The following is a 17991-nucleotide window of genomic DNA, read 5'->3' as shown; positions in this document are numbered from 1 at the left end:
AAAGGGAACCCTCTTACACTGTTGGTGGGAATGCAAACTAGTACAGCCACTATGGAGAACAGTGTGGAGATTTCTTAAAAAACTGGAAATAGAACTGCCTTATGACCCAGCAATCCCACTGCTAGGCATACACACCAAAGAAACCAGAATTGAAAGAGACACGTGTACCCCAGTGTTCATTGCAGCACTGTTTATAATAGCCAAGACATGGAAGCAGCCTAGATGTCCATCACCAAATGAATGGATAAGAAAGCTGTGGTACATATACACAATGGAATATTACTCAGCCATTAAGAAGAATACATTTGAATCAGTTCTAATGAGGTGGATGAAACTGGAGCCTATTATACAGAGTGAAGCAAGCCAGAAAGAAAAACACCAATACAGTATACTAACACATATATATGGAATTTAGAAAGATGGTAATGATAACCCTATATGCGAGACAGCAAAAGAGACACAGATGTATAGAACATTCTTTTGGACTCTGTGGGAGAGGGTGAGGGTGGGATGATTTGGGAGAATGGCATTGAAACATGTATAATATCATACATGAAACGAATCACCAGTCCAGGTTCGATGCATGATATTGGATGCTTGGGGCTGGTGCACTGAGACAACCCAGAGGTGTGAAATGGGGAGGGAGGAGGAAGGGGGTTTCAGGATGGGGAACACGTGTATAGTTGTGGCGGATTCACGTTGATGTATGGCAAAACCAACTCTTTGCATGAGGTGGCCAAAGTACTGGAGTTTCAGCTTTAACATCATTCCTTCCAAAGAAATTCCAGGGTTGATTTCCTTCAGAATGGACTGGTTGGATCTCCTTGCAGCCCAAGGGACTCTCAAGAGTCTTCTCCAACACCGCAGTTCAAAAGCATCAATTCTTCAGCACTCAGCCTTCTTCACAGTCCAACTCTCACATCCATACATGCTGGGAGGGATTGGGGGCAGGAGAGGAAGGGGACGACAGAGGATGAGATGGCCGAATGGCATCACTGACTCAATGAACGTGAGTCTGGGTGAACTCGAGGAGTTGGTGATGGACAGGGAGCCCTGGCGTGCTGAGATTCATGGGGTCGCAAAGAGTTGGGACACAACTGAGCGACTGAACTGAACTGAACTGATGGCAAAACCAATACAATATTTTAAAGTAATTAACCTCCAATTAAAAGAAATAAATTTATTTAAAATAAAAATGGAAAAAAAGCCTTAATAAATTTAAGAAGATTGAAATCATATCAAGCATCTTTTTAGATCACAGTGGTATGAAACTAGCAGTCACGTAGAAGAAGAAAACTAGAGAAAAACAGTAACATATGGAGGTTAAAAAACATGCTAATAAACAGGTAGTGGATCAACAAAGAAACCAAAGAGGTATTTCAAAAATGCATTGAGACAAATGGAAATGGAAACAAAACATTACAAAATCTATGGGATGAAGCAAAAGCAATGCTAAGAGAAAAGTTCATAGTGGCACAGGCCTACTAGAAGAAATAAGAAAAATGTCAAATAAATCATGTAAATATACATTTAAAGGAACAAGAAAAAGGACAGGCAAAGCCCAGTGTTTCTGGAAGGAATGAAATAATAAAGATTAGAGTGGAAAGAATGGAATTTGAGACTAAAAAAGTAAAATTCAATGAAATTGAGTGTTGTTTCTTTGAAAAAATAAACAAAATCAAACATTTAGCCAGAATTATAAAAAATGAGAGCCCAAATAAATAAGAAATGAAAAGAGAAGTTACAAGTAACATCAACAAAATAAAAAGAATAATGAGAGAGTACTAAATTGCGTGGCAACAAATTAGACAACCTAGGAGAAATGGATAAATTTCTAGAATTGCACAATCTTCTAAGACTGAATCATGAAGAGATAGAAAGTCTGAATAGACCTTATACTAGTAACAATATTTAACCTATAGTTTAAAAACAAAAGTCCAGGTACAGATGGCATCACAGGTGAATTTGTGGGTTTGATCGCTGGGTCGAAAAGATCCCATGAAGGAATGCATGACAACCAACTCCAGTATTCTTGCCTGGAGAATCCCATGGATAGAGGAACCCTATGGCTATAGTCCATAGGGTCACAAAGAGTTGGAAGCAACTTAGAACAACAACAACAACAAATGGTAATTTTACTTTTTTTCTTTGAGGAACCTCCATTCTGTTCTACACAGTGACTGAAACAGTTTACATTCCCACCAACAGTTCAAGAGGTGATCCTTTTCTTCCCAACATCTCCAGCATTTACTGTTTATAGATTTTTTGATGATGACCGTTCTGACTGGTGTGAGGTTGTACCTTATTGTCATTTTGATCTGCATTTCTCTAATAATTAGCAGTGTTGAATATCTTTTCATATGTCTATTGGACACATGTATTTCTTCTTTGGGAAAATGTCTATTTATGTCTTCCACCCATTTTTTGATTGACTTGTTTGTTTTTTGATATTGAGCTCTATGAGTTATTTGTGTAGTTTGGAGATTAATCCTTTGCAAAGAGCATTGGGGTGTGTATATCATTCTGAATTAATTTTATTTGGATATATCCCCAGAAGTAGGATTTGAGAGCCATCACTATGAACAAAGTTAGTGGAGGTGATGGAATTCCAGTTGAGCTATTTCAAATCGTGAAAGATGATGCTGTGAAAGTGCTGCACTCAATATGCCAGCAAATTTGGAAAACTCAGCAGTGGCCATAGGCCTGGAAAAGGTCAGTTTTCATTCCAGTCCCAAAGAAAGGCAATGCCAAAGAATGCTCAAAGTACTGTACAATTGCACTCATCTCACACGCTAGTAAAGCGATGCTTAAAATTCTCCAAGCCAGGCTTCAGCAATACGTGAACTGTGAACTTCTAGATGTTCAACCTGGCTTTAGAGAAGGCCGAGGAACCAGAGATCAAATTGCCAACATCCACTGGATCATTGAAAAAGCAAGAGAGTTTCAGAAAAACATCTATTTCAGTTTTATTGACTATGCCAAAGCTTTTGACTGTGTGGGTCACAATAAACTGTGGAAAATTCTAAAAGAGATGGGAATACCAGACCACCTGACCTGCCTCTTGAGAAACCTGTATGCAGGTCAGGAAGCAATAGTTAGAACTGGACATGGAACAACAGACTGGTTTCAAATAGGAAAAGGAGTACATCAAGACTGTATATTGTCACCCTGCTTATTTAACTTCTGTGCAGAGTACATCATGAGAAATGCTGGGCTGGAGGAAAGACAAGCTGGAATCAAGATTGCCAGGAGAAATATCAATAACCTCAGATATGCAGATGACACCACCCTTACGGCAGAAAGTGAGAAAGAACTAAAGAGCCTCTTGATGAAAGTGAAAGAGGAGAGTGAAAAAGTTGGCTTAAAGCTCAACATTCAGAAAACAAAGATCATGACATCTGGTCCCATCACTTCATGGCAGGTAGATGGGGAAACAGTGGCTGACTTTATTTTGTGGGGCTCCAAAATCAGTGTAGATGTTGATTGCAGCCATGAAATTAAAAGACGCTTACTCCTTGGAAGGAAAGTTATGACCAACCTACACAGCATATTAAAAAGCAGAGATATTACTTTGCTAACAGAGGTCCATCTAGTCAAGGCTATGCTTTTTCCAGTGGTCATGTATGGATGTGAGAGTTGGACAGTAAAGAAAGCTGAGCGCTGAAGAATTGATGCTTTTGAACTGTGGTGTTGGAGAAGCCTCTTGAGATTCCCTTGGACTGCAAGGAGATCCAACCAGTCCATCGTAAAGGAGATCAGTCCTGGGTGTTCATTGGAAGGACTGATGTTGAAGCTGAAACTCCAATATTTTGAGCACCTGATGCGAAGAGATGTCTCATTTGAAAAGACCCTGATGTTGGGAAAGATTGAAGGCAGGAGGAGAAGTGGACGAGAGAGGGTGAGATGGTTAGATGGCATCACCGACTCAATGGACATGAGTTTGGGTAAACTCTAGGAGCAGGTGATGGACAGGGAGGCCTGGTGTGCTCCAATTCATGGGGTCGCAAAGAGTCGGACACAACTGGGCAACTGAACTGAACTGGACTGAGTGACTGACATACTGTTCTCCTTAGTCTCTGTACCAATTTACATTTCCACCTACAGTGTATAGGAGGGTTACCTTTTCTACACACCCTCTACAGCATTCATTTTTTAATTTTTAAAAAGAAAATGTAGATTCTGTTGATTTTTAATGATCGTCTTTTATATATTATTTGACTTATTGATTGATTTTTGACTGTACTGCGTCTTCGTTGCTGCTCATGGTCTTTCTCTAGTTACGGCAAGCAGGGGCTACTTTCTAGTTGCAATGTGTGGTTTTCTCATATCATTCGCTTGTTTTGCTGTGGAGCACAGGCTCTACTAGCACAGGCTCCAGTATTTTTGGCTGGCAGGCTCTCAAGCACAGGCTCACTGGTTATGGTTTACAGGCTTAGTTGCCCCATAGCATGTGTAATCCTCCTGGACCTCCAGGGATCGAACCTGTGTGCCCTGCATTGGCAGGCAGACTCTCAACCACTGGACTGTAAGGGAAGTCCTCTAGCATTTATTGTTTGTAGATTTTTTGATGCCAGCCATTCTGAGAAGTGTGGGGTGATATAAATTGTAGTTGTGATTTGCATTTCTTGAAAATGAGTGATGTTGAGCATCTTTTCACATGTTTGTGGGTTGTCTGTGTATTTTCTTTAGATTAATGTCTGCTTAGGTCTTCCACCCATTTGTTGGTAGGGTCGTTTGTTTGTTTTTTATTTTGAGCTGCATGAACTACTTGTGTATTTTTAAGATTAATCCTTTCTCAGTTGATTCATTTGCAAATATTTTCTCCCATTCTGACGGTTGTCTTTTCATCTTGTTTTTGGTTTCCTTTCCTATGCAAAAGCTTTTATGTTTAATTAGGCCCCATTTGTTTATTTTCATTACTCTAGGAGATAGAGTCTTGCTGTGATTTATGTCAAAGACTGTTCTGGCTATGTTTTCTTCTAAGTTTTTAATAGTGGCTTTGCATTTAGGTCTTTAATTCATTTTGTGTACGCTGTTAGGGAGTGTTCCAATTTTATTCTTTTACACATAGCTGTTCAGATTTCCCAGCACCACTTACTGAATAGACTGTTTTCTCCGTGGTATATACTTTCCTTGTTTGTCATAGATTAGGTGACCATAGGTGCATGGATTTATTTCTGGGCTTTCTATTCTGTTCCATTAATCTATATTTCTGTTTTTGTGTTAGTATGATAATACCTTGATTACTGTAACTTTGTAGTATAGTCTAAAGTTGGGGAGCCGCATTTCTCTGGCTCTGTTTTTCTTTTTCAAGATTCCTTTGTTTATTCGGGGTCTTTTGTGTCTCCATACAAATTTTGAATTATGTGGAAAATGCCATTGGTAATTTGATAGAGACTTCATTGAATCTGTAGATTGCCTTGAGTAGTATAGGAATTTTCACAATATTGATTCTTCTAATCTAAGAACATTGTATATCTCTCCCATCTGTTTGTGTCGTCTTTGATTTCATCAGTGTCTTGTGTATTTTGCATACAAGTCTTTTGCCTCCTTGCTGTGCTGTGTACTGTGCTTAGTCACTCAGTTGTGTCTGACTCTTTGTGACCCCATGGACTGTATGTAGCCTGCCAGGCTCCTCTGTCCATAGGGATTCTTCAGGCAAGAATACTGGAGTGGGTTGTGATGTCCTCCTCCAGGGGATCTTCCCAGCCCAGGGATCGAACCCGGGTCTCCCACATTGCAGGTGGATTCTTTACTGACTGAGCCACCAGGGAAGCCCTTTGAGTCCTTAGGTATGTTTATTCCTAGGTACTTGATTCTTTTTGTTGTGATGGTAAATGGGATTGTTTCCTTAATTTCTCCTTTTGATCCTTCATTATTAGTATAAAGGAATGCAAGAGATTTCTGTGCATTAATTTTGTATCCTGCAACTTTAATAACTCATTGGTTACCTCTAGTAATGTTCTGGTGGCATCTTGATGATTTTCCATGTATGTTATCTGTACACAGTGACAGTTTTACTACTTCTTTTCCAATTTGAATTCCTTTCATTTTTCTTCTGTGATTAGTATCGCTGTGACTTCCAAAACTATGTTGAAGAATAGGGACAAGTGTTGACACCCTCATTACCTTCTTTATCTTAGAGGAAATACTTTCAGTTTTTCACTATTGCATATAATGTTTGCAGTGGGTTTGTCATATGTGGACTTTATTATCTTGCAGTAGCTTCACTCTATGCCTACTTTTGGAGAGTTTTAATCAGAAATGAATATTAAATTTTATCAGTAACTTTTTCTGCATCTATTGAGATTTCAATTTGTTAATATAGTATATTGCATTGATTGATTTGTATATCAAAGAATCCTTGCATCCCTGGAAAACCCTACTTGATTGTGATGTGTGATTCTTTTAATGTGTTTGATTCTGTTGGCTAGTATTTTGTTGAGGAGTTTTGCATCTATGTTCTTCAGTGATCCTGGCCTGCAATTTTCTTTTTTTGTGATCTTTGTCTGGTTTTGGTATCAGGTTGATGGTGGCCTCATAGAATGAGTTTAGGAATATTGGAGCACCTCTGTACATAAGGCAAATGCTAACAGCTATAAAAGGGGAAATCGACAGTAACATAGTAATGGTGGGGAACTTTAACACCACACTTATACCAGTGGCCATATAATCCAGACAGTTCATAAGGAAACACAAGCCTTAAATGAGGCATTAGAGCATTTAGAACTTAATTGGTATTTATAGGACACTCCATCAAAAAGCAGCCAAATACACTTTCATCTCAAGTGCACACAGAACATTCTTCAGGATAGATCACATTTTGGGTCACTAATCAAGCATCAGTAAATGTATGAAAACTGAAGTTGTATCAAGCATCTTTTCCAACCACAATGCTATGAGATTAGTTATAAATTACAGGCAAAAAACTGTAAAAAAAAGAAAAAAAAACCAACACAAACACATGGAGGCTAAATAATATGCTCCCAGCTAACCAAGATATTACTGAAGAAATCAAACAGGAAATCAGAGAATACCTAGCAACAAATGACAACAAAAACATGACAACACCAAATGTATGGGACACAGCAAAGGCAATTCTAAGAGGGACATTTATGCAATATAATCCTACCTTAAGGAAATAGAAAAATCTCAAATGAACAACCTACCTTACATGCAAAGCAATTAGAGAAATAAGAACAAAAAACCCCTGAAGTTAGTAGAAGGAAAGAAATCATAAAGAGCAGAGTGGAAATAAATGAAGAAAAAAATGAAGAAAATAATAGCAAAGATCAATAAAACTGAAGGCGCATTCTTTGAGAAGATAAACAAAATTAATAAAACATTAGCCAAACTCATCAAGAAAAAAAAGCAGAGAACTCAAATCAATTAAAATTAGAAATGAAAAAGGAGAAGTTATCACTGATACTGCAGAAATACAATAAAATCATAAGAGATTACTGCAAGCAAATATATGCCTATAAAATTGGCAACCTGGAAGAAATGGACAAATATTTAGAAAGATACAACCTGGTCTTCCAGGACTGAACCAGGAAGAAATAGAAAATATGATGAGACTAATCAGAACCAGGGAAATTGAAATTGTGATAAAAAATCTCCCAGCAAACAAAAGTCCAGGGCCAGATGGCTTCACAGGGAAATTCTGTCAAACATTTAGAGAAGAGCTAACATCTTTCCTTCTCAAATTCTTCAAAAATTGCAAAGGGAGGAATATTCCCAATGGCATTTTTAGACTGAACTAGAACAATCCTAAAACTTGTATAGAACCAGGAATGTACTGAACAGCCAAAGCAATCTTGAGAAGAATTACAAAGCTGAAGATAACATGATTCCAGACTTATAAAATTATACTACAAAGCTTTAGTAATCAAAACAAGATAGTAGTAGCACAAAATCCAAGACATAGATCATTAGAACACAATAGGGAATTCAGAAAAAAAACTCAACCAAGCCTCTATATCCCATTATCTACAACAAAGGGAACAGGAACATCCACTGGGCAAAAGATAGTCTCTTGGTAAGATGTTGTTAGGAAAATTGGACAGCTATCTGCAAAAGAATGAAACTGGACCAGTTTCTTATACCACATACAAAAATAAACTCAAAATGGATTATAGACTTAATAAGACCTTAAATTTTAAAATTCTTGAAAGAAAGCATAGGCAGTAAGCTTTGTGACATGGGTCTTAGAAATTTGTTTTTGGATCTGTTTCCTTAGGCAAGGGCAATGGAAGTGAAATTAAAGAAATGAGACTACATCAAAGTAAAAAGATTTTCTACAGTGGAAGAAACCACCAACAAAATCCAAGGCAACTTACTGAATGGGAGAGCATATTGCATATGATATACCCTATAAGGGGTTAATATCCACAGTATATATAGAAGTCATACAACTCAATATCAAAAAACAATTAAAAACTGATTAAAAACTGGCCAGAGGACCTGAATTGATGTTTTTCCAAAGAAAACATACGGACAGTTGAGAAGAACATGGAATGGAAAAAAAAAAAAAAAGAACATGGAATGACCCTCAATATCACAAATTATCAGCAGAATGCAAATCAAAAGCACAGTGAGATTCCACCACACACCTGTCAGAATGGCTGTTATCAAAAATCAAGATACAGCAAGTGTTGGTGAATATGTGGAGAAAAGAAAACTGTTGTGCAGTGCTGGTGGGAATGTAAAGTGATGCAACCATTATGAAAATATGAAGGTTGTCCCCAAAATTAAAAGAACTAACATTCACCACAAGATCGAGCATTTCCATTTCTGAAGAATACAGAGACTAAATAAAAAATACATATGTAGCCCATGTTCACTGCAGCACTATTTGCAATAGCCAGGATATGGAAGCACATAAGTGTCTATCAGTTGATGAATGGATAAAGATGGTGTATGTGTGTGTCTGTGTCTGTGTGTGTGTGATGGGATACTATTCAGCCATAAAAAGTGAAATCTTGTCATTTTCGCAACATGAATAGACCTACAGGGCAAATGAAATAAGTCAGAGAAAGAAAAAAAATACTCTGTGATTTCACTTATATGTGGAATGTAAAAAGCAAAACTAACAAGCAAACAAAACTAATTAAGAACAAGATACTCATAGATATCTAGAGCAAACCGGTGGTTTCCAGAGGGAGGTACATCATGAGGGTGTGGATGAAATAGGTAAAGGGAATTAAGAGGTACAAAGAGATACAAACTTCCTGCTATAAAATGAGTAATTCATACGGATTTAATGTACACCTAGGGAATATAGTCAGTAATATTATAGCAACTTTGTACTGTGATGGATGGTAACTAGTCTTATTGTGGTTATCATTTCATAATGTATAAAACATTTCATCCCTGTTGTACACCTAAAAGCTAATTATAAGTCAATTAAAAGCAAAATGTCTATAATTTATTGTATGGGTATATTCTTTGTATATGATGTAATATCATAATGTTAGCAGTAACAGCACATTTATTCATTCAACAAATGCATATTGTATTCTTACTATGTGCCTGGTACTGCTCAATAAGCTTGGTTATATCAATGTACAAAATACACTTACAGAGTTTACCATTCTATTAGTACTGTTATTTATACATATAATATTTTAATGATATCCCACCTTTATTTCTAAGATTACAATGTAGCTTTTTAAGGAATATCCTTACTGTTCTTCATAGCGGCTATACTAATTTACATTGCCACCGGCAGTATAGGAAGGTTCTTTTTCAAACCCTCTCTAGCATTTATGGTTTGTAGACTTTTTGATGATTCCCATTCTCACCAGTGTGAGGTGATGGAGGTTCCATAAAAATCTAAAAACATATGATCTTACAATCCCAGCCCTGCACATATATCAGGAGAAAAACCATAATTTGCAAAGATATGTGCACCTCAGTGTTCATTGTGACACAATTTGCAATAGCCAACACATGAAAGCAACCTAAATGTTGATAAATGGATAAAGATGTGGTGTGTATATGTGTATGTTGTTGTTTAGTTGTTTAGTCAGTTGTTTAGTCGCTTAGTGTTGTCTGACTCTTTTGCAACCCCATGGACCATAGCCCACGAGGCTCCTCTGTCCCTGGGATTTCCATGCAAGGTAGAATACCGGAGTGGGTTGCCATTTCCTTCTCCAGGGTATCTTCCTGACCCAGTGATCAAACCTGCGTCTTCTGGATTGGCAAGCAGATTATTTACCACTGAGCCACCAGGCAATCCCATATATGTATATATAGTAGAATATTACTAAGCCATAAAAATTCATGAAATAATGCCATTTGCAGCAACATGAATGGACCTAGAGATTATCATACAGAGTGAAGTAAGTCAGAAAGACAAATACCATCTGATATAATTTATATCTGGAAACTAAGAAAAGAAAAATAATACAAATGAACATATGCAAAACAGAAATAGACCTACAGACATATAAAACAAACTTGTGGTTACCAAAACAGAAAGGGGGGTAAATTAGGAGTTGCGGATTAACATATACTTACTGCTGCTGCTGCTAACTCGCTTCAGTCATGTCCGATTTTGTCTAACCCCACTTTGAAGATGATGATGATGACTGATTGATAGATGAATTTATAGCCTAATTCTTCCAATCATTCTCTAGAATAAAAAATATATGGTGTATATCTAATATGCTGATACCAGGAATCAAAAGATAAGCAAAGGGGCCTGGTCTTCAGGGATGCTTAGTCTGGTAGGGAATATTCTTCACTAGACTGACAAATATGTTGCTTTTCCAATAGAACCACTGAGTATAGTAAGCGTAGAAACACTTGTGCTATCAAAACGGGATGGAGAGAGTATTCTTTAAGTTGCATTTAACAATAATCTACATTTCCAATGACTTCTCCCAATATTCATGTGTAGTAGAATTCTGGTATAAAATTAAATTCTAAAGAAAAAAAACAACTATAGTGTATCTTGCTGCAGATATGGTGTTTAAATACATATTTGCATTGCTTCAAGAAATTAGAGGTAAAAGTTTTGCTTTCTATTTGTATTTCCTTTGTACCATACCTTGTAAGCATGTTTTTGATATCCAAGGTGGATATTTAGGAATGGCTTTGATTTATTAATTCACTGTTAATTGTCATGTATGCCTATACAATATAAAATTATAACAGAAGGAATGATTATTCTATGTCGATGAAATACAAATATTCTGCATGTAGTATCTATTTGTAGGTTTTAATTATATATTCAGGATAATTATTAACTGGAGTATCCCATGTTTTGGGGGCCAGTTTTAATTTTTAGAGATTAAATATTGTCATTATATCCAATAGAATTAAAATTAGTATGAATCTGTTGTCTTTGCACAGAAATTTTCACCTGTGCTAAGTTTTGAGACTTCTTATTTTCTGCCACGTTTGAACCAGCTTTTTAATTTAATTGTTGACACTTTTACCATATATAAATTGCTTTTATTGAATTGGGTAACCATTGCTGAAGTTGTTTGCACATCTGTCAAAATGTAAAATTCCCAAAGGCACTGATTATTTGCCAGTTGACTAATGGTAGAAAGGAATTTTAGTCAACATATGCTTGATAAGCTATGTGTTAGGAGTCTTCCAAACCACCCCCAGGTTTGGTAACTCATAGGACTTAGCAGATACTCATATTCAGGACTATGGTTTGTTACAGCAAAAGGGCATAAAGCAAAATCAGGAAAGGGAAAAGGCATATATGGATCAAAGTCCAGAGGAAAACAGGCATAATCTTCCAAGAGTCCTCTTCTAGTGGAGTCACAGTCAGTTCAGTTCAGTTCAGTGGCTCAGTCGTGTCCGACTCTTTGTGACTCCATGAATCGCAGCACGGCAGGCCTCCCTGTCCCCACCAACTCCCAGAGTTCACTCAGACTCACGTCCATCGAGTCAGTGATGCCATCCAGCCATCTCATCCTCTGTCGTCCCCTTCTCCTCCTGCCCCCAATCCCTCCCAGTATCAGAGTCTTTTCTAATGAGTCAACTCTTCATGTGAGGTGGCCAAAGTACTGGAGTTTCAGCTTCAGCATCATTCCCTCCAAAGAAATACCAGGGCTGATCTCCTTCACACTGGATGTACTAATTTCTGCAGTAACATTTTATGGGAGTATGTGTGAAGTGTTGTCTACCAGAGGAGATCATTAAAAGTACCCAAGGATTTTTATTGGGGCCTGGTGACAACAGCACTGTCTGCCTGGCTTTTAGCAAATACCAGACTCCTGGAACAAAAATAGGTGTTTTTTTTTCTAGAAGCCTAGGGTCAGTGATCCCTTCGTTTTCAGGGAAAATTTTACGTTAGTACAAGGGACTGTTTACCATTCAAGTTCCCAGATGATAGACAAGGGTTACTCTCCTAAGAAGGCTGTTCTAAGATGCAAGTTTTGTTGACACTTGAAGGACACTAAAATATACATGGAAGTTTGTCAAGAAAAGAGGGAGGAATATAGTATAAGATACTCAAGGCATAGAATCATATTAAATATGTGACATATTAGGTAGTAGTTTATTGTGGTTTAAAGATAAATGCATAATGAGGTCTGTAAAAGTAATGGGAATGCCAAAGAATGTTCAAACTACTGCACAATTGCATTTATTTCACATGCTTACAAGGTAATGCTCAAAATCCTCCAAGCTAGGCTTCAACAGTATATGAACTGAGACCTTCCGGGTGTACAAGCTGGATTAGAAAAGACAGAGGAATAGAGATGAAATTGCCAACATCCCTTGGATCACAGAAGTAAGAGAATTCCAGAAAAGCATCTACTTCTGCTTCATTGACTACTCTAAAGCCTTTGACTCTGTGGATCACAACAAACTGTGGAAAATTCTTAAAGAGATGGGAATACCAGACCACCTTACCTGCCTCCTGAGAAGCCTATATGCAGGTCAAGAAGCAACAGTTAGAACCAGACATGGAACAACAGACTGGTTCCAAATTGGGAAAGGAGTACATCAGGGCTGTATATTGTCACCTTGCTTATTTAACTTATATGTAGAGTACAACATGAGAAATGCCAGGCTAGATGAAGCACAAGCTGGCATCAAGATTGCTGGGAAAAATATCAATAACCTCAGATATGCAGATGACAGCACTTCTGTGGCAAAAAGAGAAGAGGAACTAAAGAGGTGAAAGAGAAGAGTGAAAAGGCTGGCTTAAAACTCAGCATTCAGAAAACTAAGATCATGACATCCAGTCTCATCACTGCATGGCAAATAGATGGGGAAACAATGGAAACAGTGACAGATTTTATTCTCTTGGGTTCCAAGATCACTGCAGATGGTGACTGCAGCCATGAAATTAAGATATTTCTTGGAAGAAAACCTATGACAAACTTAGCTTATTAAAAGGCAAAGGCATTACTTTGCCAACAAAAGTCTGAATAGTTAAAGCTATGTTTTTTCCATTAGTCATGTATGGATGTGAGAGTTGGACCATAAAGAAGACTGAGTACCAAAGAACTGATGCTTTTGGAGTGTGGTGTTGGCGAAGACTCTTGAGAGTCCCTTGGACTGCAAGGAGATCCAACCAGTCAATCCGAAGGGAAATCAACCCTGAGTATTCATTGGGAGGCCTACTGTGGAAGCTGAAGCTTCAATAGTTTGACCACCTGATGTGAAGAAACAATTCATCAGAAATGACCCTATGCTGGGAAAGATTGAAAGCAGGAGGAGAAGGGAATGACAGAGGATGAGATGGTTGGATGGCATCACCAACTCAATGGACTTGAGTTTGAGCAAGCTCCAGGAGATGGTAAAGGACAGGGAAACCTGATGTGCTGCAGTGCGTTGGGTTGCAAAGAGTTGGAGATGACTTAACGACTGGACAACAATAACAACGAAAGTAATGGAAATTACTAGGACCCAGACAAAAAGAAGAAACTGAATTTAAACAGTAAGGTCAAGAAGATATGCTATGGAAGCTCTGGGGAGGGGCTAGTCTTGAGAGTAATTTTGGTTTTTACCTATCCAGGGTAAGATTCAAGCCCTCTATGAGGTGGAAAGTTCTTAGAACTCAGATTAAAGCTGAATCTATTTAAAGGATATTTACTCCATAGAAGAATAGGATACAAAAAAATTTGCCCATCAGTTCAGGGAGATGGCAAGAAATCTTATCTGTGTCACCCTGGGCTATGAGATTCAAAAGTAGTTCCCTTGGATTCATAATCACGGGCTTTCCCTCACATAGTTTATGGTTTCAGTTTATATTATCTATATAGTCTAAACATTTCAAGCTGAAATACTAATCTCAAAAGTAGTTCTGGGTTGGTGATCCTCTTGGAAGACCTTACAGATGCAGATGCAGAATCACTGTGGAATTGTATGATGTTAACCCAGGCTTAACATCGCCCATTCCAGTCCATTTTAGTTCACTGATTCCTAAAATGTCGATGTTCAGTCTTGCCATCTCCTGTTGACCACTTTCAATTTACCTTGATTCATAGACCTAACAGTATTCCAGGTTTCTATGCAATACAGTTCTTCGTAGCATTGGACTTTACTTCTGTCGCCAGTCACATCCACAACTGGGCATTGTTTTCGCTTTGGCTCTGTCTCTTCATTCTTTCTGGAGTTACTTCTCTACTCTTCTCCAGTAGCTTATTGGGCACCTACTGACCTGGGGACTTCATCTTTCAGTGTCATATCTTTTTGCCTTTTCATACTATTCATAGGGTTCTCAAGAAAAGAATACTGAAGTGGTTTGCCTTTTCCTTCTCCAGTGGACCACGTTTTGTCAGAACTCTCCATAATGACCTGTTCATCTTGGGTGGCCCTACATGGCATGGCTCATAGCTTCATTGAGTTAGACAAGACTGTGGTCCATGTGATTAGTTTGGTTAGTTTTTCATGATTGTGGTTTTCATTCTGTCTGTCCTCTGAGGGATAAGGAGAAGAGACTTATGGAAGCTTCCTGATGGGAGAGACTGACTGAGGGGGAAACTGCATCTTGTTCTGATGGGCAGGACTGTGCACAGTAAATCTTATATCTAATTTGCTGTTGAGGGGCATAGTTGTGTTCCCTCCTTATTGTTTGGCCTGAGGCCAAGCTGTTGACTCCTGCCTCCACTCACAGGCGAGTCTGGCTCAGTTTCCCACTGGCCTGTGAAGTCAAATTCCCTGGGTGTTCTTAGTCCCTTTGCGAGATCTCCAGGTTGGGAAATCTCTTGTGGGTCGTAGAACTTTCTTAATAGTGGGAGAATTTCTTTGGTATAATTGTTCTGCAGTTTGTGTGTCCTTTGCTCGGAGCTATATGGTGGGGGCTAGTGGCGACCTCCTCCTAGAGGGCTTATGGCACATGCTGTGTGACCCAGGTCTGCTGCAGCCAGAGCCCCTGTCCCCACGGCAGGCCACTGTTGACCTGTGCCTCCACAGGAGACACTCAAACACTCACAGGCAGGTCTTACTCAGTCTCTGAGGGGCCTCTGGGTCCTGGTGCACTCAAGGTTTTGTTTGAGCCCTTCAAGTGTCTCTGGCGGGTGTGGGGTCTGATTCTAAACATGATTTCGCCCCTCCTACCATCTTGTTGGGGCTTCTCCTTTCCGCTTGGATGTGGGGTATCTTTTTTTGGTCGGGTCCAACATTCTCCTGTCAGTGGTTATTCAGCACTGAATTGCAATTTTGGAGTTCTTGCAGAAAAAGATGAGCACCCATCCTTTTACTCTGCCATCTTGCTGTCAGGAAACTGGAAAAGGTCAGTTTTCATTCCAGTCCCAAAGAAAGGCAATGTGAAAGTATGTTCAGACTACTGCACAATTGCCCTCATCTCACACACTAGCAAAGTAATGCTCAAAATTCTCCAAGTGAAGCTTCAACAGTACGTGAACTGAGAAGTTCCAGATGTTCAAGCTAGATTTAGAAGAGGCCGAGGAACCAGAGATCAAATTGCCAACGTCTGCTGTATCATAGAAAAGGCAAAGGAGTTCCAGAAAAACATCTATTTCTGCTTTATTGACTACGCCAAAGCCTTTGACTCTGTGGATAAGAACAAACTGTGGAAAATTCTTAAAGAGATGGGAATACTGACCTTACCTGCCACCTGTGAAATCTGTATACAGGTCAAGAAGCAGCAGTTGGAACCATGGAACAACAGACTGTTTCCAAATTGGGAAAGGAGTACATCAAGGATGTATATTGCTTATTTAACTTATATGCAGAATACATCATGCAAAATGCTGATGTGGATGAAACACAAGCTGGAATCAAGATTGCCAGAACAAATATCAATAACCTCAGATGTGCAGATGACGTCACCCTTATGGTAGAAACCAAATAGGAACTGAAGAGCCTCTTGAAAGTGAAAGAGGAGAGTAGAAAAAGGTGGCTTAAAATTCAACATTCAAAAAATGAAGATCATGCCTTCTGGTCCCATCACTTCATGGCAAATAGACAGGGAAACAATGAAAACAGTGACAGACTATTTTCTTGGGCTCCAAAATCACTGCAGATGGTGACTGCAGCCGTGAAATTAAATATGCTTGCTCCTTGGAAGGAAAGCTATGCCAAATGTAGACAGCATGTTAAAAAGCAGAGACATTACTTTGCCAACAAAGGTCTATCTAATCAAAGCTATGGTCCTTCCTGTAGTCATGTATGGATGTGAGAGTTGGAGCATAAAGTAAGTTGAGTGCTGAAGAATTGATGCTTTTGAACTGTGGTGTTGGAGAAGCCTCTTGAGAGTCCCTTGGACTGCAAGGGGATCAAACCAGTCAATCCTAAAGGAAATCAGCCCTGAATATTCATTGGAAGGACTAATGCTGAACCTGAAGCTCCAATACTTTGCCCACCTGATGTGAAGAACTATATCATTGGAAAAGATCCTGATGCTGGGAAAGATTGAAGGTGGGAGAGGGGGACGACAGAGGATGAGATATTTGGATAGCATCACCAACTCGATGGACATAAGTTAGAGCAAGCTCCCTGGGAGCTTGGTGATGGGAGTTGGTGATGGACAGGATAGCCTGGCATGCTGCAGTCCATGGTGTCACAAAGAGTTGGACAGGACTAAGCGAGTGAACTGACTGAACTGAACCCAGGCTACCAACGATTCTCACATATTCCAGCCACATTAAAAGTGACATGACAGTAAAAAGTTATAGAATGCCTGAAGAAACAATCAACATTAGGAAAAGTTAGCAACAAAAATTATTAGTTAACCTGACAAAGTTAACACAAAAATCAAACAGCATGATCAGAATGTCAAGAACCTGAGATAGTAAACAATTTATAAAGTAGTAATGTTTAATGTAATATTTTATAAATCATAAGCATAACTTTATACCAGAAAATTTTAAACTTATATGAGATCTATACATTCTAGAAAAATAGAATACTGATAGGTTTATTGCAGTTATTTCATAGTATCCAAAAATGAAAAAGAACCTAAATGTCTGTGATCAGGAGAACTAAAAAATTATAATATAGTGATGCAGTAGAATACCATATATGGCAGAATTATTGAATCAGTCTCACTTTGAATGGAAAATGAAAACTATATTCAGTGAAAAAGTATATTCAGTATAAAAGTATGTATCTGTTCAGTTCAGTCTCTCATTCGTGTCCGATTCTTTGCAACCCCATGGACTGCAGCACACCAGGCCTCCCTGTCCATCACCAGCTCCCAGAGTTTACTCAAACTCAATGTCCGTCAATTCGGTGATGCCATCTAACCATCGCATCCTCTGTCGTCCCCTTCTCCTCCTGCCTTCAATCTTTCCCAGCATCAAGAAAGCATCTTTTTCAGTGAGTCAGTTCTTCACATCAGGTGGCCAAAGTACAACTATACATATATAGTTATACATATGTTCCATTTGCATCTAGTTTAAAAACATGAAGTATAATATACAGTTTGGTGACGTACCAGGGAGGGAGAGGAGTTCAGGATGGGGAACACGTGTATACCTGTGGTGGATTCATGTTGATGTATGGCAAAACCAATACAATATTGCATTAAATGGCATCTGAGAAGGCACAGAA

At 38.6% G+C, this 17991-nt stretch overlaps 1 protein-coding gene across 17 annotated transcripts in view; it reads left to right on the top strand.

Moving 5' to 3' along the window:
* ATRX (ATRX chromatin remodeler) overlaps positions 1 to 17991 on the top strand; it is a 275615-nt gene that overhangs the window by 205218 nt on the left and 52406 nt on the right. Inside the window, exon 27 of one of the 17 annotated variants that reach the window (XM_012106959.5) lies at positions 8240 to 17393. The exons of the other annotated variants lie outside the window; for them this stretch is intronic. Coding sequence (XP_011962349.2) covers positions 8240 to 8385 — 146 coding nt within the window. The 3' untranslated portion in view covers positions 8386 to 17393. Of the gene's footprint in view, positions 1 to 8239; positions 17394 to 17991 lie in introns of those variants that run through there. 17 annotated transcript variants of the gene reach the window in all.

This window comes from Ovis aries, chromosome X (assembly GCF_016772045.2).
Source record: "Ovis aries strain OAR_USU_Benz2616 breed Rambouillet chromosome X, ARS-UI_Ramb_v3.0, whole genome shotgun sequence".
NCBI lineage: Eukaryota > Metazoa > Chordata > Mammalia > Artiodactyla > Bovidae > Ovis > Ovis aries.
The sequence above is the reverse complement of the archived record's forward strand: the minus strand, read 5'-3'. Positions and strand labels throughout refer to the sequence as shown.